The sequence below is a fragment of the Pseudopipra pipra genome, chromosome 1 (assembly GCF_036250125.1).
Source record: "Pseudopipra pipra isolate bDixPip1 chromosome 1, bDixPip1.hap1, whole genome shotgun sequence".
Taxonomy (NCBI): domain Eukaryota; kingdom Metazoa; phylum Chordata; class Aves; order Passeriformes; family Pipridae; genus Pseudopipra; species Pseudopipra pipra.
This window is the reverse complement of record NC_087549.1, coordinates 61,330,079-61,351,859: the sequence shown is the minus strand read 5'-3', so window position 1 is coordinate 61,351,859 and position 21,781 is coordinate 61,330,079. Positions and strand designations below refer to the sequence as shown.

The following is a 21,781-nucleotide window of genomic DNA, read 5'->3' as shown; positions in this document are numbered from 1 at the left end:
GTGGCAGACAACATGCTCTGAATGGACAAGAGCCACACAGCCCTGGATGTACCTGAGGGCACTGAATTGAACCACACACTACACCAGCTCATATCAATGAGAAGGCTGGAGCCTCCTGCTACATCCTTATCATTACACAGCAAGAGTCCAGGTGAAAAAAGCTACATGACTGCTCAAAGTCTCAGATTAAGTCTTTTTTCTGAATCTGTTGCTGACAAGACTTTAATTCCAAATTCCATGTGCTATAAATCACTATATGACTGAAAAAAACCATGGAGGAAGTGTTAATATAGTGTTAGGTTCCCCTGAGATTTATGGAGCTCTGTGTTGAAGACACCTTATTATAAAAACCAATTTTCATCTGAAGCAACTGCCAAACATGGTCTTTAAGGAGAACAACACACAGCCACTTAAACTTGATGTCACCTTGACATTTGGGCAATTCTGCCCAAGGTTTGCTTGATGAATCAAAATGAGAAGAATCAGCATTCTTTAGTGTAAGGAGGGAAAAATCATCATTTGTCTGTTTGCCAGGTCAACATAGTCAAACAAGGTGTCATTTATGACTTTTTTTTTTCCTTTCATAACTACACATCTCTGTGGGTTCCCATACTACACAGGCATGAATCATTTGGGTATGACACTGACTATCAAGATGGATAGATAAGATTTCGAAATGTGAAGTAGTAGTACCAGGATCCCCTTTCTCCTCACAGCTCCCTCAAAAAAGTGGAATAGTGCACTTGGCATGCTGAAGTGATGATATAGTACCAGTGGTACACTCCCCTTGGAAAATACAGGGCCCATGGTGATTCTCAGCATGTTATCCTTTAAACACCTTACAGGTAGCAATGCAGTCCCTCTACCTGCCCTGAAGCCATGCCATTCCTGCAAGTTGCGATGAAGTGCCTGAGAGGAGGAGCAAGGTGGCTCCTAGGCCCCTCTTACATCATTTCAGCCTTTAGATTGGTGCCACAAATCCACTCTTCACCTCGCCCCAGCACACTTCAAGGCACTGAAATGAAATTGCATCTTACCTTGTCTTTGTATAAAAACCCTGAGCAGTGGATGAGCACTTGAAACAGCCTTGAAGAAGTTGTCATCATTATTAATAGGGAGAAGGTCTCCATGCACATCAGCATATCCAATCATCACTTCCAGGTTGGCTATGTGATGAATGTGAAGAATTAGTTTGTAGAAGTCTTCAAACTTTCCTGGCTTGTAGCGATCCAGAGAGAACCTTCTGAACTCTGCCCCAAACTGCAAGAGAAAGCAAAGAAAGCATCAGCAGATGTGTCAACACAGGCCAGTGCTCTAACTTGGCATTCAAACATGGTATACATCACCTTGCTCTTTTCATAGAATCCAAGAACATCAGAATCAATTACGTTGGAAAAGATCTCTGAGATCGAGTCCAACCTCTACATATTCCAACATATTCCATGGTGAATATAGTCACATGTTGTTTCTTACAAGTCTACAAATGGTCCTCACATTAGAACATAAACATGACTACCAAGACACCACTCTGTTTGACAATAGATATGCTCAAGTGTTCCATCTTAGACGAAATCACATTTTTAAAACATTAAGTTTTCATTAAATCCTCTAGAGAATAACTGCATTTGTAGGATTTAAACAGGAGAGGAAAAATTTGATTCTCTAATGAAAGAAATTAAGAGAATGAAAATGGGCATCTAATTAAATTAAATGGCTTAAATCATCTTTCTGGTACACTTAATTTAATAACTCAGATTGTATAGTATTAGTAAGCTACTGTTCATCAACTGAACCTCTAAAACCATGCTAACTCACTCTTGAAAGCATGGAACCACAGCCACACATCCAAGTACAAGTAAGGCTTGGACTAGGATCTCATGGAAGTTCTCATTTGCAAAGTCAGTCAATACAAGGGCTAGAAACCAAAGACACAAAACTAACAAGGACACAAAGAAAAAGAAGGAAAAAAAGAAACAAAAAAAGGGAGAATGTTCTCTAGATAAATTCTTCATCAAAATGAAGAATGACTTGCTTAGAGGTGCTCAGCTCTTAAATCAACTACACATGCAAGCCAATCTTTTGCTGAGACTAACAAAAGTATGAATCATCACTATAATCATCTTCAAGCAAAAAGAAAAAAAAAAAACCACGACAACCCTAATGGCTTTGGGCACAAGCATGTTCTCAAATTACTTCCGTAGTTATGAAAATCCCACTCTTCAGCATCAAAGCCTAGTTGTGATCATCTGAAAGCTTGTTTAGTCAAATTATGCTGCTTGTTTGTAATATTAACTGCTAGTTCCAGTTTGGATTTCAGAGTGCCCATCCAAATGCACAAGAGGCAAACAAACCACAGCTGGTTCCAATGGGGGAAAAACAGTCCTCCTTTGTCCTTCACCCCCTGCTCTTCTCCAGAGAAATCCAAGTGGCAACTTACTTCCATTGACACATTTCAAACTGAAAAAAATTTAAGTATTTTTATTTAAGTTTTCTTTTTCTTAGATTCAAGCAAGAAACAACCATCTTCCAGTGACAAGTTTATCTACATGGTAAACTAAGGGGGCAGGAACAAGGTCTTCGTAGGCTTTGTTTAGAGCTGCATCTCCTACTCTGCACACCTGAGCAAACCTGGGATTCCTTTAGCCAAAATGCCAGGACATTCAGATGCCAATTCCAGGAACCATCTGTTTACTGGATAACTTGTTTAGGACCATTAGCACACACAAGGATGCGGCTGCTGTGCAGTCTCACCCCAGTCAGTACAACACCCATCCTACACAGCTCCCTCGGACACCTGCCTTGCACGGTCTGCCGGGGGAATCCATCGGTCCTGCTCTGCCCAATACATAAGCCTAGGGAGAGGCCAGCTCCTGCAAAGGGACAGCACACCCAGCAGGAACGTGACATGGAAAAGGAGAGAGGAAAGAAGTAAGGATGGTTACTTGCACGTTGCTGTGACCCAAAGCTCAGCTTAAGTTGCCACATGAGAAGAGGACATGTGGCAAAAGGGCCAGGCCCCTCCCAGCCTAACCCCCGTGGGCATGCTGGACATGACACTACGGGATCAGTAGAGCGTGACATGTGGGAATGCAACTGCAGACTTGGGGCACTGTGGTCTGACACGAATGCTGTACAGTCAAACTAACTTGATCATATGTTCAGCCTTAGGAAAGTCCAAAAGACAATTTCATTTGCCTAGGAATAGGACAATAGTAAATAAATGCAAGAGATTTCACTTGTACTTTTTGCATGACATAGCCTTTTAAGGCAAGAGAGCTAGAAGGTGATTCTGTAGAGAGGGGTAGGAGGAGGGAAGAGTCTCTTTTTCAAAAGAGATTTAAGAAGATAAAGAGGATGATTTTGTTTTTGTTTGAAGTTAGTATTACTGTAGTAATAGTCTAGCTGATTAATTCCCTCTGTGCATATACACAGGCAGCAACCATTGTCAGTGGGTCTTTTCAGAAGAGGGGGAAAAAATGCTTCAGCTCATTCATCATCACTAATGAGGCTGATAGAAAGTATCGCAGTAATAATAGGTTTTGCAGTACCACACAGCTTGGAGACTGAGTGCTCTGCATTGTATTCAGCCAGGATTTTGAGGTAACATCCACCACATATCTTACAGAAACTACAAAATCTGAGGGCTTTGCACAGATAGCCAAGATTACTAATCTGCTTCTCTAAACTACAAAGTTCATCTTTAGAGTATCTCTTCACAGAAAGATACACAGAGACTAGTGTCTGCCAGCAAAGTCTCTGCCAGCACAGTACTGTATTACACTGTTTGATTTGCTAACAGTTTTAACAGGCAGATTAGTTTTCCAGAATGAAGTAAATTATTCAGACCTATTTAACTAATACAAATACTGCATCTAGTATTGCAGAAGTCAGAGGACGACAGGGACATAGATAACTTAAAAGAATTTAGTCTGACAGAGCTAATCATGACTGAAAAAAACCAAGCTAGAAAGAACTGTACGTTTTCTTTCACAAAAACAGCCTCTGTCCCAAGATCCTCAAAGTATCAGCCAACCACTATACTTGCTGTCCAGAGTTTGATGACAAAAAGCACACAACAAAATACATCAGGCAGAAACCTTGATAAAAACAGATGCCAAGTTAGTAAAAAAGAAAAAAGTGTTCAGATAAAAGTTGTCTTAAACAAGGAAGTCTCAGCTAACTGATCAAAACTTACAGTCTGACCAAGAGCAATCAACAGCTTTTTTTGTTTTTGTTTTTTTTCTTGCTAAGGGGTACGAGAGGTCAGAGGAGATGAGGAAACAAGATTTTGAGGTTTATTTACTTAGAGAACTGTTATTTTGTAAAATGAAAGTTATTTTGAAGTAAAAGAGATCAACTTTTTTTTTTTTTAAAAATTTTAAGTTTCAAGAAGTTTACAGGGCCAAAAATGAATCCCTGTGTTTATGAAGTGCCATCCCTCTAGTTTATTGCTAGCTTTGAAATCAGGGTATTATAATAAGAAGACATCAAAGAGCAACATTGAGCAATAAACATGAATTATGTTAGCCACCTAGTTCTCTCATGGAGTAAAAAGTCAAGAACAGAAAGAAAAACAAACACTTTCATCCTTGCATGGACTGTAATTTCTCCTTACCTGTGAGACTTTCAAAACTGGGAAGACCTAATCAGTGATGCTTTATCAGCAAGAAGAAGCAGAGGGCAAGAAAGAAGAGGGAAGACAATGTAAATGGTTTTGTGCTTGCTGACTTTACCTGGGACTTCAGAGCTCTGCTGTCACATTTATGTCTGTTTCTCCATTCCCTTTTTCTCCCCCAGTTATGTCTCCCCCAGCTCACTCAGCACTCTCCTGCTCTCCTCCCGGTCTCACAGTGGTTGTCACTATGGAAAGACACCACCAAACACAGAGATGTTCTCTGCAACAAGTTCTTTCTTCAACTGCTTGCCCCAAAGCAACTCTGCTTCATCCCAATGATCAAGCTGGTAGAAGTGTGGGATTTCACATTCTGCTGTTCCGTGCTCACACCTTGCTAATTCTTGCAAGAGACAGTCATAAGAGCAAGACACCCTCTCTTCTATTTGCCTTTCACAGAACCGACATCACAGATATAATTTCACTACCTTCTCCCCCAAACTTTTTTCCTGATTGATATCATGCCATATTCCTACCCTTCTTCCTTCTATTTCCTCCTTTCCCATAAAAATACAGCCAGGCTTTAGTATCTTAAAAATCTTAGGATAGTTTCTCTTCCCAAAGAAAACCAGTGGTTCCCCTTCTTTTTCCATGCTTCTTGGATACAATGTTTCACATCTCTGCTTTTTGTTTGAAGAACAACCTTTGTAACTGCTTCCACCCTCTCCAGCAGTCTCTAAGGCTCAGTTCATGATAATACTTTTCTTTCTTCTGCATCTACTTGGAAGACAAAGTCAGCTTCTTTGTCTATCCCCATCACCCTCAGTTCAACTTCTGTTCATGAGATGCACCTCCTATTCAACTTCATAAAAATTCTCTTCTTAGACGCTCAGCTGCCAGCTCAAGGGCAACTTAAAGACAAGCTGATCCTTTCCCCTGCCTCACCTACCTTATTTCATGATTATTGGGAACTAGACCACTACACTGCCTTCTCCAGCATCTCTAACTCCAGTGCTACCTTTCATTCAGGCACTTGCATATATTTATGTGTTAATTACCCAGATCTTTTCTGCCCAATATCGTAAACCCATGGACACCATTCAGCTACTCATCTGCACACCTGGACTGCTGCTCTGTACTTTATCCTTGCTTTCCTAAACACTATCTTGCCTCATTACCATGTGGGAGTCTGTGAAAATAGCTATCCATGAAAGCAATTTTATCAGCCTGTTCATTGGAATCCATCATTCCTTTCTTTGCCACCCCTGCTCCAGTAGCTCCTCTCCTATTAGATCACCCACATAGCTGCTTCCTCCCTACCATCTCTCTCAGTACTGCCTCCAGGCAGCATACTGCCAGCCTTTGTCACCGCCTCACCTCTTGATATTTAAACCCCCACTGCTGTTCTCCTTCAAGAAACAGTCATTAGCAGCAAAGCAAAGCCTTTAAAATAAATAATAAGTGCAAAGTCCACCTTTCCAAAAGAAAATCTCTTCCTTTTTTATGCCAGATCCCCATATATCTCTGGGAAGAAACCAAACTCTGTTTGCAAATGATGTAGACCAAGATGGTCCTGCGTTTTCAAGAGAAGACCAAGCATCACACACTCCTTAACGCCACAGAGCTTAAGCACAAATACAGCACAGAATGCAAACATCCGTGGCATGTCACCATCAGGACAAAGGAAAAAGGAAGATTTGGCACCTTGCCACCCCAAGAGACAAAGGACCACTGAATCAGGTCTGGTCAACACTGCCAACAGCAGATAAATTCGTGAGCCTAACTTTCTGCAGAAAGGTAGCTCTGCCAAACAACAGGTCTCTAGCAAAATCAAAACATTTTCTGAACATTTAATAGGAGATATCTACATGGATATAAGAAACCTGTAACCAGTAAAGGCTCTGGCTGGTTGCAAACTTATTTAAGACCCTTCTAGTTTCCGCCAGAGGTTTCCCCATGAGCTCAGTGCCAACAACAGCTGCAGAGAAGTAATTTGATGCACATGCATGCAAACCCCTGGCCAGACCCGAAGGGGGACTGGGAACAGCTGTGCAAGGCGGAAGCAGGAGGAGCGATGGCCCAAGGCTGGGTGGCCCTGGGACTGGTGCACCACATCCCACCTCAGACATTTCTGCTTGAATTAACTCCAGGAATTTCCAATGGGAACAGGACTACTCGGGAGATTTTACTTCACTTAGAGGAAGAGAATGTCTCCAAAGATACATTTCATCATTTAACTTCTGGCCTCCATTGTAAAGGTAGTTAGGGGTAAGCAGTCAATCCTTGGAAAATCTTTCTTGGTTACTAAAGCTCAGATTGAGTGCAGTCTCTTACAAAGGGAATGATAAGGGACTACAGAGGAAAGCACCATTAATTGCACCTCTGAAGAATTCCTTGGAGGTGGCTAGTTCTGGAGCCTGTCAGACAGAGCCTCCACAGGTATTTTAATCTCACACAGGAGACATTCCTTTCTGACTTGGCTGTAAACAGCATTTAATTTTCTGAGGTGCTCTTCAAAGTTGAAAGGTCTATTGTTCAGTGTCCTTTAAGACTGTCTCAGTGTGGCGAGACTAAATTTCAGAAGACAACTCACATAAGACAGACAGGCTGGACAAAGTTTTAAGCCAATCAGAAATTCCCAAGTTACTAGACTAAAAATTATTACAAATCGGTGAGAAGCTGGAGGAAAGATCAAGAACAGGAGAGTATGGGAGGTACTGAAACACCAGGTAGCAGCCCTAGCCCTTCTGGTCAACACATCACAGGGACACTGATAACCACATAGTTAGCACAGCTAGCACCCAAGGCCATAACAGTATACTAACTTTGGGAATATTATCGGAGGAACCATCTTTCCATAACTAGACAGACCTGAGACTACATACAACCTGAGCACCAGAGCATATCCTCCTCTACACCATGCCCTATGACACCAGGCAGCTCAAAGCACAGGTTCTAGCCTTCCCTGTATCTCCTACAGACACAATTGCTCACATAGTGTCTGAGTACAGGTCAGAGAAGATACTTACACTGTGCTGGTGCTTATTGCAGCTGTCACCTGAACAGAACTATCACAAAATGACTTGTCTGTGTAACACCTTCCAGCTGAAAGGTTTGGCCTCTCTCTGTGAAGGGCAGCAAGCATGCACAGGGCCCACTGTTGTGGCTCAGCTGTTGCATGGTAACTTGTAAAGCTGGGGCCACTTTCTCTAATGTCACCTAACCACGTAAAGACAGACTTAAGTTTACTAGGTATGACCACTTCAGAAAGTCATCCTACTATGAAAAACAACAGACAAACCAGGATTTTAGTAGGTGCTATTTAGCACATCAGAATAAGTGCAATACCTGCCGTGAGAAGCCCAGCAAACTGGGAGGGAAAGGAACAGAGGCAACACTTCTTAAGGGATTAATGTTTACAGTCTCTTTCTCTTGACACGTTTTGCAACAATCCAGACCATCTCAAGTTGCTATTACCGTAGCACACTGTCTTTATCTGAGAGGGGGAAGCACTGCAGTTTTCTGAGTCCGTGCCACATTTGGTTTGCATATAATCAAATATGTTTTGAAGCTTAAAACCAGAAGTTAAATCATCTGGTTACAGGGCTTTTCACTGCACTTATTTTAGTTTTATTCTAGGTATGACATGTATGACCTTAACTTGGAAGAATAAGTACTGCCTAAAAACTTAAAGCAGACTTAAAGTCTGTTTTAACATCTTGTAGGTTTAAAAGGAGTGCTGCTTTTTGATCTATTTTGAAGAGTGCTACACATGGAAAACTTTTCTTAAAATTTCAGAAGGCCTGTAAGGCTTCGGGGTTAGAGTGAAAACAAAGTACAAAAGGCTGGAAAACACTATTTGTAGACCTCTCTCACTTAGTTAACACCAGAGAGTATAGAACCAGACCTTTAAAATCTCTTCACAGGGGACTGTTAAAAGTAAGTTTGCTCTTACTGCTGTTGCTACAGTTATAACACTGCTTGATGTTCTACTTTATACCTTTCCAATACACAATGTGTGTACATTGTTCAGCTGTACTGTAATAGCTGAACAGTCACACAGACATGCAGTATCAGCAACTTTTGGAGGAGGAAAAAAAAAAAGGATGCAAAAGGTTTAAACCAGCAATCTTTATGTAATGGCACAGGTACACTTCTAAGAAGAGGCAACAACATGTGAGCAGGACAAACCATTCACAAGCTGTTTGGATGTTATGTCTATCCAGCAGCTGGGCAGGCTTGCTGAAGCACTGACTTCTACACTTGCGTCAAACTAAAGCACATTCTTTTAGCTGTTAGTGACTTTGTAAGAACATGGAGCACGGCTGATCCTAAACATGCTATCTGTCTTTGAAAACCATAACTGTATCACATCTATTCAGGACACATCAAAAATGACTGAATATTTATTAAAAATCCATTTGCAACATCCATCTGAACACCAACATTTACTGGAACAAAGTCAAAACAGGATAGGAGAAGAGTGTAAAAAAATATGGTTATAGTTAACTGGTTCTGTTTATCTTAATGGGTTTGTTTATAGTAGTAGGATGTTAGTCACATTATTGTTCATTTGTAAATCAGTTTGTAATGCAAGAAAACATGACACTATTAATAAGGCAGAAATGTCCCAGTCAGCACATGAATCAGGTAGCTGCGCTTTTATAATCCTCAGCCATTACCAAAAGTTCCACTGTCTGAGAGGGTTCAGCAACAACAAAGGGTTTTTTCCAAAGGACTATTTTTTGGGGAACCATGAGTACATTTAGCCCGTTTCAAAAACATGAAAATTAATTCTTACTTGTATATATACAGTTGGCAGGAATTTAAATAGTAGTAGCAGAAAAATAGTGCTCTGTTGCTTTTAAGCCAGAAACAGAAACTCAAAGAAAAAAAAAAAAAAAAAGACCCACACTTTCACTAACAATTCAAAGGCCCGAGGCAATCTTATATCTCTACTATTCCAGAATATCTAAGTAACTCGAAAAGAAATACATATTTGGGCTGATAGCTACCTTCCCTGTTTGAAAAAAGGGGACAAAAAATTAAATCCCCTTTCACTCAGAGCAAGACAAAAGAAGATTGGCTACATGGAGTTATAATTAAAGAGAAGTCTCACCACTAATGTAGGAATTCCTATTTTACAAGTATTTGTTCTGTAGGCTTATACTTACAGGCAAACAAGCCTGCAACCTCTCTGTAAAGGTAAAGACAGAAAATGAAAAATAGGTTAAGAACCCTGCCTGTGGCCACGAGATCCCAAACAAAACAAACAAAAAAAGCCCCACACGCTGCAGGCACTGGACCTCTTGGTAAAAGGGAAAAAAGGGGAGAGAAAGGGTCATCTGGAAAACTTTTTCAGAGATTAGAGACATTTTCTTCAGAGGGGACAGATACTTCACTTGTCACCCAACAGAGGAAAAGAGGCAGTGAGTACTAGACACATGAGAATACACAGTTGCTTTAAGCCAGCAAGATAATGTGTTTTCAGATCCTGTCTAAAAGGGCTGAAACATTAATCCTGAGCTACAGAGACAACACCTAGATAAGAACTGAGCTTCTAATTTATTCTGTCGTGAAACACGGGAGAGGAGGGGTGAGGTGTAATTACAATTCAATTAATATTTTCCTATGACATGTGGCAATTTCTAAGTGGGTTTCTCTTTACCCTTCCACTTTCCTACCTAGCAATAAACTTTAAAGTGTTTTGATTTTAAAACTAGTTCTCAGAGGAGGAGACAGAGGAAGGGAGAAAGCAGGGAGCCCAACAGAAGAGGACTTCTTAAAGCAGAAGACTATAGCAATTTCCATCATTGCCATGTCTGAAAACAGAGGTGCAGATGCTGTTTTCCCCTTCAGTATTTGCTGCAACACAGCGATCCAAGAGGCTTTTGCAGCACCTTAGTCACACAAAGAAAAAACAACCTGATGTACACCAAGAGTCATGACACAGTGTCACGAAGCTCATCCTTCTTAAAAGACATGTAGCCAGGGAACATATCACTGCCAATGATCATAGTCACAAGGCATTAAAAAATTCACAGACACAAGCATCAGCAGCTGAAGCGTGCTTCTGGGACACGTTCCCAGCAGGGATGATGGGTCAGGCTAGGTCCAGCGAAGGTACAGGTTGGCTCAGACCAGCTGAAATCCATCCAATCAACCGCAAAGCTCACAAGTCTACTGGACAAGAAGAGAATACTGCCTGGAGTTTTGGGCCCTTTGACACAAGAAGAATGTTGAAAAACTGGAGTGAGTTCAGCCACCAAGATGCTCCCTTCCTCCTTCTCTCCGCTCTGCCCTGTTTTGGTTTTTTTTTTTTTGATAATCCTGTGGCACACATCAGGAACCTTACAACTTAAGGATACTCAGGGACTTACAGAGAAGTGTCTTACCCAGTATGGTACTAAGCTCTGATAAGTTCTCCCCTTCCAATAATCAAGGGCACAAACCAACTTTAGAGAACTTTATTTTGGAGAAAAGGACAGAAACCCAGGAAAACCTGGAAAACCTCAGTTTTCACAGGAGCCATTTTTGAATTGTGACTAATGTGACACACCAGCTGGATAGTGGTTTATCCTTAAGAAAGGAACCACCTGGCTATCATAACAGAGGCAGGGATATCAAAAACGCAACATTTGCAGACTATCACCCATCCGACTCCCCACAACCATTTTTTCCAGAGCTCCTTTCCATCGAACTCGACCTTCAGAGAAGAAAAGATATTTCACACCACTGTGTAAAAGCAGCACTCTCTCACACAGCTCCTCCGCTAAAAGGGATTCCACGTGCCCACCAACTGCCACTTCCCCAGCCTTTGAAAAGCCACCAAGAATCCCTTGATCTGGGGCCAGCAGCATGCCCCAGCGCAGAGGGTGAGCTGCACCCACCTTCGCTCACCTGGCAGCTTGTGCTCTCAGGCGATAGCTGCAAAAGCAGGAGTTCAGACTCAACTTTCAAGTTCTCAGGCAAGCTGGGACAGGCCTCATACTTACAAAACACAGGCAACTAAATGTTTAAAAGCTGACTACATACGGCTACCAAAAGTAGCATTACTGAATCTTTTTGTTTCCCCAGCCTTAGATAGTCCATGCAAACAAAAAGCCTCAATAATCTGTATTTCCATTTGATCACAGCAGGACAACACAGTGATCCACAGGGACAAGACAGACAGCATCATAACCGACCCTATAAGATATTTAATAGGACATATGAGGCCTTGACACAGTACTGTGCCAAGTATCATTTGCCAAAGCTTTTCACTTCAAACCACTGAAGAGTAACTCCGTGAGAGGGAATCTATGAGCTTTACAGACAAAAGAAAACCATCCATACCAACCTCTGTTTGCCAGCAACTGGTAACAGCCTGCTACATCGACAGCCTGGCTGTTACTGTGCCCAAGTCATGCTAACAGTGAAACCCACCAGCACCAGGAAATTCAGCAGCACAGCTTCCACTGACCCACAGTGCAGGTTCAGGGATCATCACTGGGCATAGGCCCTCGGCAGGATATTTTGACTTTAGCCTCTATTTTTTTTCCTCCAGTTTTTTTCCAATGCAGTACAGTCCTCTACAGTTACTTCTGGGTCATCAACAGTGACTATCCTGAGCTACAGAAGACCTCCAGTAAACCCCTCCCACCCATACAAACTTATTTTCCTTCCCTCCAAAGATCTGCAATCATTGCTATACTTACAACCTCCCTATATCACTCTGTGTCTATAGAGCCACATAAGATTTGCTTACAGAATTCCTGCAGCTATAGAGGAAGCTACGAGCTGTTCATTATACAGTTGCTTTTTAATTGTTAATAGAACAAACTCAAGCTACAGCAATATTAAAGTAGATGAGAGAGGATGACCTTAAAAATTCTTACCTGTGTTTTAGTGTAAAGCTCACACAATGCATGGGGTATAACGCAGCAGACAGAAAACAGGATTTAGGAGCCACAATGAATGTTGTGGGTGGGTTACATCTTAAAACCAGTACAAACTGAACCAAAACTTTCCAGCAATGGAAGCAGGATGGAACTTTCTAGGCCAGTTGAACCCTTCCAAGTTGCAACAGGAGCTCAGGAAATAAGGGCCTCAATGTACATTTCAGGTGCCACGTTTAGAAATTATTGGAGGCTCCCCTGGACACAAGGTACTTCTCCCACTGAAGTCACCTCAGCTCTGTATGTTGCTCAAGGCCTTTGATCTGAAGGCAAATTTTACCAGCAGCAACAGACAAAAATGGGGACCACTGAGCACTAACTCCCAAACTCATCACCTCCAACACCAACTCAGCAGATGACTGGGGACTCCAGAACAGGCTGAAGTTATCTGTATTCTTTTCAGCTTATGCATTACCTACACTTTGCCCGTTGTATGTGTACAAAACAAGGCTTCCAGGGAGATTTCTCAGTGTTGCTCAAATGCTACTTATTTTTGCCCTCAGAGGTGGCAGGCAAGATTTTGACGTGCTGGTTCAACCAAGAGCGACCAGAGGCTCTTGAAGAGAGCTCAGCAAGACCAACCTCAGGCACAGCCAAACATCATCTTAGGCCACCGAGCTCCGGCAGCCGGCTGCTTGTGGACACGGCAGCCCTGCCGATCTCAACTCCTTCCCTAACACCACCAGCGCGCACAAGCTGATGCCGGTGCCAGCATCCCCAGGTAACACCCGGCACAGCCGCCGCTGCGAGGAGGTCGAAGCTTCCCGCAGGTCTCTCTCTGGCTCCTCGGGCTCGGACCCCCGGCCCATCTCCTTCCTGCTCCTCCGCTCCTCTGGCCAGTGCGCTGGGGAAGCCGTCCCGCCCCCGGGAGCCGGCAGAAGCACCGAGGCAGCGGCAACAGAAGCGCCCCGGGCTGGAGCGGGGGCGGCACTGCCTCCGCATCCCCCACCGCCCCCGGGCCGAGCCTCCGCCCGCCCGTCAGGCGAGGCCAACGGCGCTCCCCGAGCTGCCCCGAAAAGTTACCGCCGAAGTCCCCGCGGCGGAACAAAAGATGGAGCGGGAGCGGCGGGCGCCGCGCCGGGGGCGGGCGGGGAAGGGTCGCGCCGCCGCCTCCCGCCAGGCAGGGGCGGCTCGCCGGGAGCGGCGATCCCGCCTCTCCGCGAGCTGCCGCCAGCCCGTCACCGCTCTGCGGGCTGTGCCCGGGGCACGGCTCCGGCCGCACCGGACGGGGAGCTGGGATACGGGATGGCGGGGGGGGGGGCTCCATTCATTTTCGGGAGCGCCGCCGGGCAGGGGCGCTCCCGGCCGAGGCTGCGCCGCGCTCCGCTCACCTTACTCTTCACTTCCACTGCGCTGCACTCCAGATACCGCAGAGTCTGAGATTTGTTGAAACTCCGGTTCATCTTCTCGGCCCCGCTGCCTCCCTTCCCGCGCCGCCGCCTCCCTCCCTCCCTGCCTCCCGCCTGCTCGCGGGCCGCGCGCCCCCGGGCCGTCCCCACGAGCCGACGGCCCCGCTCCCGCCGCGCTCCGCTCCGCTCCTCCGGGCACTTTGTTCCAACGGGACCGGCGGCGGCGCCCGCAGGGATCCGCGCGGGGCTCGCGCGCTCCGGATCCCGACACTGCCGCGCGCGCGCCCGCCTGCGCCGGCGGCGGGCGGGGCCTCGGCCCGCCGGGACGCGCCCCCGGCCCCGCCCACAGCCACGCCCACCCCGCGTGGCCGGGCCCCGCCCACTCGGCCGCCGCGGAGCTCCCGCGCGACCCCGCCCCGCGCGTGTGCGCGGCCCCGAGCGCGGCCCCGAGTGCGGCCCCGGTGGAGCCGCCGCGCAGCGGGAGCTGATACGGGAATTGTTTTCCCGGGCGGCGAAAGGTCTGGCTACTGAGGCCGTGCAGGAAGCAGACAGCGCATCCGCGGCAGCCGCCGAACCGTGGTTCGCCGAGTGCTCGGAGGTGCCCGTTGTGTGGCACAAAGGAGACCCGCACAAACTTTCCAGACAGCGCTGATTATTCACTGAAGAGTGTTGAGATCTGAAAAGTGCTGCGAGTCATTAATTTGAGACCACAGATCATCAGGTTTGGGAGGAGAGTTTCCACCACTCTGTCCTTGAAATAAACCGTCAGACTGCCTCTCTCTTCTAGCAGATCTTATTAATTAGGTAGGTTACTAATTTGAAAATCTCGAAGGAACTTACTTCTTTCCATCTTCTGCCAAGGACCTTTATAATTCTAACAGACCTTTTCTCTTCAGTCAACTTCTTTTAGTCACTGAGAGCCTTTGAAAGTGGTATTTTTTTCCTACACAGTCCTGCCCAAAACATCAGAAACTTAGGACATGGAACAGACCTGTGCAACCAGTTTTCTGCTGCTCAACGTCTCCTAGGATTGTCTGCCCGCCTAAACAAGGAGCATGAAGTCCTAAAAGACATGACAAATCACCCATCCCTTCTCCAGACCCACTGAGCAGATGTCAATGGCAGTGATGGGGAATACCCATGAATTTAAGGGCAAAAAAAAGAACTGAGTTGACTTCTCATGTGATTCCAAGTGGGAGGATCAAAGCATATGCCCCAACTACAAACTAGCTCCATCTTATTGGAAAATGGACCTGAAATGAACATTTGCCACATGTTCTGGGCTTGCACCGGGTTTGGAAGGCTTGCTGTAAGTTAAATTGGAAAAATAAAGTCTAGATAGCTGAGAAAGGAACCGCTTGTGTGAACTTGATATTTTCCTCTTTTCATCTTAGTATGAGGAATGCAGCAGCTTTGCTTTCCTGCTGTGATGGCCAAGGCCAAGCTGTGGAGATACAGCATCCCTGGGGTGCTCAAGGGCTGAACATCGCTTTTGGGATGTTTTGATGTAAAGAAGGATCTTGAAATCCAGCAGCTGGATTCGAGCGTTTAGAGGTTCAACATATTGTGCAACAAGGCCAGTTCACTGGCATGAAGTTAATCAGTAGCTGAAGGACCAGTCTAGTTATGTCACCTCTGATGGGGGAAATGCTGGTACTGCTCATTCCACCGAAAGCATCAGGGGGACTTTATTCCAGCCCACCTGTCCTCCAGCTGACCCTTGAAAAGAGACCCTGCTGCTTGCTTTACCTTCTGGGTCATGAAAGTGCCCCGGGACTTACACTTCACACACGTGGTGATGTGGTTGAATTCAGAATCACAACCACAGAGAAGAAAGTTCTGAATTAATTTTTTGTTTCAATTTTTTTTTATTTTTTTTCTGAAAAAAAGTAAGTTCTTAACAGGTGGCGATCAACAAACAATTTTAGTCTTAGTTTTAAATTTGGTACCTCTTGTATTTGTGATGCTCATTTGAGAAGTACAGATTAGACTTGTCTTTTATTTTATGCTTCAGGGAGCACATATGCTTCATTACCATCTCTTTTATATTAATAGACTCTTCAAACTAATAATGCCTACCGAGCTGCGTGTAACCAGAACAAGAATTCAATGAAAATGAATAATATATATATATATATTTGGGTGAAATGAAAGCTGGTAAGCCACACTGAATTCATAAAGAATAAAGATATCTTTTTTGAAGAATAAGACAGGGCTTATTTACCAGCAGGACTAAGGGGACTTCCACTTTCCCTGCCCTGTCAGTGCAGTCATTGCATATGCTGTTCATATTTCCACCACCACATGAATACACAATCCTGTTCTTCTAATCTACCCCGTCTTTTGAAGCTAACAGGTGTATTGAGGACACAACTTACTGTATTTCAGGAGTGGAGCTAAATGTTGTTTCTATTTCTTCTATCCTACAAGAATTTAGAAGTGGTAGATCACTGCCACTCCTTTTTTTTTTTTTCACCCATAAGAAAAGCTGCTTTTCTGTGGTTTCATTCCTGCACATTTTTTCAATCTCGCATTAAACACATCACAGTAATCAAGGTGAATACACTGATATGAGGAAATATGCTCTTTATACCTCCAATGAGGCTATTACTAGCAAAGGTTATTTTCAAACTACTTCAACAAAATCTGGTTTCTGCTGCTTTTTCTCAGTCGATCTGTTTGCCTTAAAAAAAATCCATTGTTAAACCTGAAAAAGATACTTTAATTTCAATTATTTTCATTCAGGTTTTAATATATGTTGGCATGATTACAAACATAATGATGAGCAGATCTTTAAAATGCAAGTGTTTTGGATAAAAGAAGTCAAATTTGAGTTAAATATTCGTAAGTCCAATTTGAGTTAAATATTCATACTTTTGTAGATTAATATAAACACTTTTTTACTCACTCTGATGTAAGAAATGATCAGTTTCTGGATAGCTCATTGATTAGGCTAAAATACGGGGTCACAGTATGACCAATTGGCCATATACTTTCATTAGTAGAAAAATAGAATGTAAGTATTTATTAAATGAATATAATATTATATAAGTATTAAATTATGTATGATTTATCAATATTATTTTGTTAATAATTTATTAAACATGAATGCTTCTCAATCAAGCTTCACTGAAATCCAGTTCAGTCCATTCTTGTAAATTCTCTAAAATACAATTTTTATTCCTCCGCTTCCAAATTGGTTACAGGTTTAGTCCCTTTCCTCCAGAGCAGAGCAGAGGCACGATTAAGACAGCTTGATAAAATTCCTTCTTCTCTTGCCTCCTCTTTCCATGCCCATGCTCTGCTGTAATGAGCAGTGACTTCAGCCATACACCAGCAGGACCCAAAACACTGGATGTGCTCTCTGGCTGCCCCGGCCCCACATTGCACCAAGCCCTGCAGCCCCTACCAGCTGTTTTCCTCCTCAAACTCAGTCACAGATGGTTTTAATTTAACTGCTTTTGCTCAGCCACCTTTTAGGACTGTTTTTTTTCTCATCGCTTGCCAAGGGCACAGCATTCCTTTGACAATTTCTATAAATCTTCATCTGTTTTAGCAATCTGTGGTTACTTTATCCTGTTTCTGACCCACCAGAGCTTTTAAATCATTGTTTCTTCCTGGGTGCCTATCTCTCAGCCCTTCCTTGCAGCTTTGCAAGGTGCATCCAGAGCGTGGGGGCACATTTGCTCTCGCCCAGCCATAAAGCCCCCTCCTGCATGCAGCACAGCACCAAATACTTTTGTTTCTTGCCCTAAACCAGGCAGGGATGCCACAGCCCAGGTATCCTAACAGGCCATTTAAGAAATATTCAGATATTTCTGTTTTCAAAGTTTTTTATTTATCAGACCAATGAAAGGTGCTGCAACATGCACCTGACTCTCACTGCTGCAATGTTGTTTTTCAGCATGCGAGGGGCTTCACTCTCACTCGCTGCATGCCTCATTAGTATTAATAAGTAATTTACATGCTCTGAGAGGTTTAAAAATATTCCAGACTCACGTCCAAGGATTTATTTTTCTCCCCGCTTGCCTGTATTGAATTTGCAAGAGTTACAAAAGAGCAAGTCCTAAGGGCTTGGGGGAGCTGCTGCAATGACAGACTGGTTTTGGTTTCTTTAAATGTAAACCAAAATGAAGCATAGCATGAAGGAGGGAAGAGGGGGGATGACAACTATTGTTTTGCTTGTAGCAAACAATGTTCCTGCCGCAGCCAAGATGGTTTCTAGTTCATCAAGCTCAGAGGACAATGCCAGGGAACATCCATTGCCCTACTGCAGGAGCCTACCTAAAGCAGAGCAAGAAGAATAATGTGACCAGCAACAGCAGTAATGGATGCTCCAGGACAGGAGACCAGCTGCTCTAATGGTTTTCCATTGTCCCATCCCTCATGGCAGTGAAATGTCTTCTTTTTCTTTGAGTTTAAGAGCTTTCACCTTCAGGCCTACAAGAGACATACATGCATTTAATAGCAGAAAGAGCAAAGAGAGAGGAGGGGTTTGTTCTCAAGGGGTGGGAAATTTGATGCTTCTTTTCCACCAAGGATGATAAAACATCGAGGAAACCTCTTGCATGACTTTACTACAAAACACTCTAAGAGGAGAGACCAGAGCAGTTGCTGAGGGAATGGCACCTGCTGAGCTGCACTGCAGGGCTTGTAAGCAAGCACAGAGATGAGCATTTGCTGTTGCAGCTCCCAGGGTTTCTCCAGAGAAATGTGCCAGGGGAAGTGGGTGGAGGTCCCCAGGCTGTCTGCACACAGGTACCCTGGCTTCAGCAGTTCAGACCAATGGGCTCTTGTGTCAGCTGAAAATTTTCCCCTTTGGCTTCGTTGGTGGATATTATATAACCTGTTACTCTTTGATATGTATCAGCGTGCAAATAATTCAGGAACCAAAACTGCTGGGATACAACAGTCCCAGCAGCCAAACTGTGAGCATCACCAGACAGGGAGTAGGGTGGGTTATCAGATTGATTGTCCTCTTGCCGAATTACACCTAAATTGGGGTTAAAAGCAACAGTACTTTACAAGGATGACAAAGGTGAATTTGATTGGCAGGGATGAGTTTGGGAGTGAGAGGAGGGAAGAGAGAGGATCATGCTCCTTATTGTGCTGCCCAAGTGTGCTCTAGCTACATGAATTGCCAGGATGTGACATTGCCCATGAAATACAGAAATATTCAAACTGTATTTGTTCTGCACATGTATCTGCTGAATTTAATGATCTTTATCTCTCTTTCAATTGCTTTGATTCTTGGTTTTCTACTCTTATCCAAGGAGAAAAACATGAAAAAGCAATAAAGTTTCCCAGATGTCATTCAGCAGAAAAAATAGATATCATCCTCTACCAGTGTCCAGAGGTAGCTCCTTCTACTTACAGATGGGGTAAAAATGTTGTTTACAATGTGCTGCTCTGCAGCTACTTATGACGTTAGAATGATCACTGCAAATACTTCTAAAATATTATTGATTTAAAGGCAGTACTAGGTCTAGGGTGTGAGAGGGTCTGCCTGGTTCTCTTCTACCAAGAGAAAGTTATACTTCACTTTGTCCCTTGATTGTTGGTCCTACTTCTACAGGAAACTGAAGCATAATTGTAAGTTGGCAAGTGCAGCATACATCTTCTAATTAATCCAATGCTATCAAATAATTTATGCAGATGGCATCATCTTTATCTTCCCAAGCACTTTTTCTGTGTGAAACTATGAACAGGCTATTCAAACATACTATGACAATGGAGAAATTTTTCCAGTGTCCTCCAGTAGTTATGAAATTTTCTAATGGAATTACGCTGACCAGATCTGAAAAGAAAAGTAGTACTGTTAATTTGCAAAGTTAATGTCTTTAAGAGAAAGCTGCTATCATTAAGATATAATCATGCCTTCCTTTCAAGTGCTTATCTAACTTTCGCAGTGAACAGAGAAACCTGCCATTCTTCTCATTCTTCTCAATCACAAACTGGCTTTAATCTCTTTTGGGTAACCATTTAACTCATCAGAATGCCGTCCACCATCTTTGTTAGTCCTTAAAGCTGAAGCTTGGGATCTGATAACAGGGTAAGAGATACAACTTTTGCCTAGACTATTTCAGTCCCTCACCGAAAGCACAGAGAGGTTTTTAGGTTTTCACAGGATGCAATTAACTGCAAGGAGCAATGAGAATTTTCATGAAGATGTAATTCATTGACAACTTACATTCGGGAAGTGACTAAATGTCACCTTAAATAAACAACCCCAACAGTCTTGAATTGCAGCTTTAGGCAATTTGTAAGGCACTATGCCTAGCTATTAAGTTAAACCCTCCCAGAACTGGTGGTTTGTGGGCTCACCTGCTAATAAGGGAAAATAATAAGAAACTGTCCTAGCCATGTGAGTTGACTGTTCACTTGCTAACCTGAATTATTAAAAAATGTAACACTCTGCAGCTGAAAGCTTCAGCTGAAAGCTTCTTAGTAAAAAAAAAAAATTGTCAGATGACTTTTTAAGTTCGCTCTTTGCCAGATTTCTTTGGCAGATCTGCTAGACCAAAGGCAGTGTTAAGATAAAGATAGATTCAAAGATGTCATTCCCAATTAATAATAATAATAATAATAAAAGGTTAGAGGGAAAGGTCACATATTCACATAGCAAACTCCATCTGATGTTTGCCAAACCGCTGCACATAGCTGTACCAGGCTGAAATCACCTGATCCTGTCAGAACTACTGAAGCAAACTCCTGTATGGAAAGGCACTGTAAAGCTCTAATTGTCTGGGACTGGACATAATCTCTTCCTCACCCACCTGATTTGCAAAGAAATTTGCCAAGAAGCAGCTTACTACATTGGAGATGTCCTTCAGCATGCCTTTGTGCCCTGCAAACACTACAGTTTAAATCATTTGTGTACAATCAATCCTTTCCAGAGCTTTCAGTGAGGGCAAACAGTCTCATGTGAGGCTTGAAGAAGTCCTTCAGAGCAGCTGTTTAGAAATGCATGAAGCATGAGGCACATTATATTCTCTTCCCACAGGCTGAGGGCCAGATGTTCAGTGGGTGTAAAGTGACAGAGTCTCAGTGTGACAATTTTTTGGGGGCCACAATGATTTATACCAGCCAAGAATCTGGCCCTAAGTGTTTCAGCCAATTGACTTCCTCGACCTTTGCTGCTGAAGAGCATGGTTTTGTAACCCCTGATCTAAACTTCATCTGGCCTTGACATTCTCTGTGAGGTGAGAAGGGGTGGGAAGTGTTCAAGATTGCTGACTGAAGGTGCTGAAAAGAGAAATCTCTCAGAAGATTCCTGATGCCACTTCTCCAGGCCAGTTTGCTGAAGTCAACACAGGTTTTTGATTGTGATGCATTTACTTATTTTCCTTCCCGTGTTTCTGCTGCTAGCAGTGTACATAGGTTCTTTTTATCTGTTTAATCCCAAAGCAAGTTAACTTTTCCACCCTCTTAAGATCAGGAAACGAGAATATTTCTAAGCAGAGGTGATGTTGCTGTAATTTTTTTTCCTTCATAACTTGCATCTTCCTGGAACATGAATGAAGATTACTCATGGGAGTATGGATTTCAGAATCAGACCTTTTGGTCATTTTGACAGTGTCATGGGAGGAAAAACTGTTTCCCAGAACCAAACAATTTTACTGCATTCCAGAATCATGTGCAAAACAGGGATCCCATCTGTTCAACAGCATTCCCACTAAGTTCTGCCTGTATCTCACTAGTGTAAGCAGTTAAACAAAGAAGCCTCAGTTTTAAATGATAATGTTTTTTTCAAAATACAAGACACTACTAGAGAGGGCTTCATAATAATTTGCACATATGCCAAGATGTATTTTCTTAAATACTGTTTTGACTGGAAAGGCCACTGCAGAGTAGTATAGCGCTACAGCAATCACTCCTAAATT

The 21,781-nt window shown here is 43.4% G+C and overlaps 1 protein-coding gene and 1 long non-coding RNA gene across 2 annotated transcripts in view; one reads left to right on the top strand and one right to left on the bottom strand.

The window, feature by feature from the left end:
* Positions 1-14,195, bottom strand: part of PARD6G (par-6 family cell polarity regulator gamma) — a 65,430-nt gene extending 51,235 nt beyond the window's left edge. The window contains exons 1-2 of the mRNA XM_064658526.1: positions 13,881-14,195; positions 1,038-1,260 (exon numbers count right to left, since the gene is read on the bottom strand). Coding sequence (XP_064514596.1) covers positions 1,038-1,260; positions 13,881-13,952 — 295 coding nt within the window. The 5' untranslated portion in view covers positions 13,953-14,195. The remainder of the gene's footprint in view (positions 1-1,037; positions 1,261-13,880) is intronic.
* Positions 14,196-14,356: 161 nt separating this feature from the next.
* On the top strand, positions 14,357-15,252 carry LOC135417924 (uncharacterized). Its single transcript, XR_010432273.1, has 2 exons — positions 14,357-14,702; positions 14,850-15,252. It is a non-coding gene; the product is annotated as an uncharacterized LOC135417924 (long non-coding RNA).
* The last annotated feature ends 6,529 nt before the right edge of the window (positions 15,253-21,781 follow it).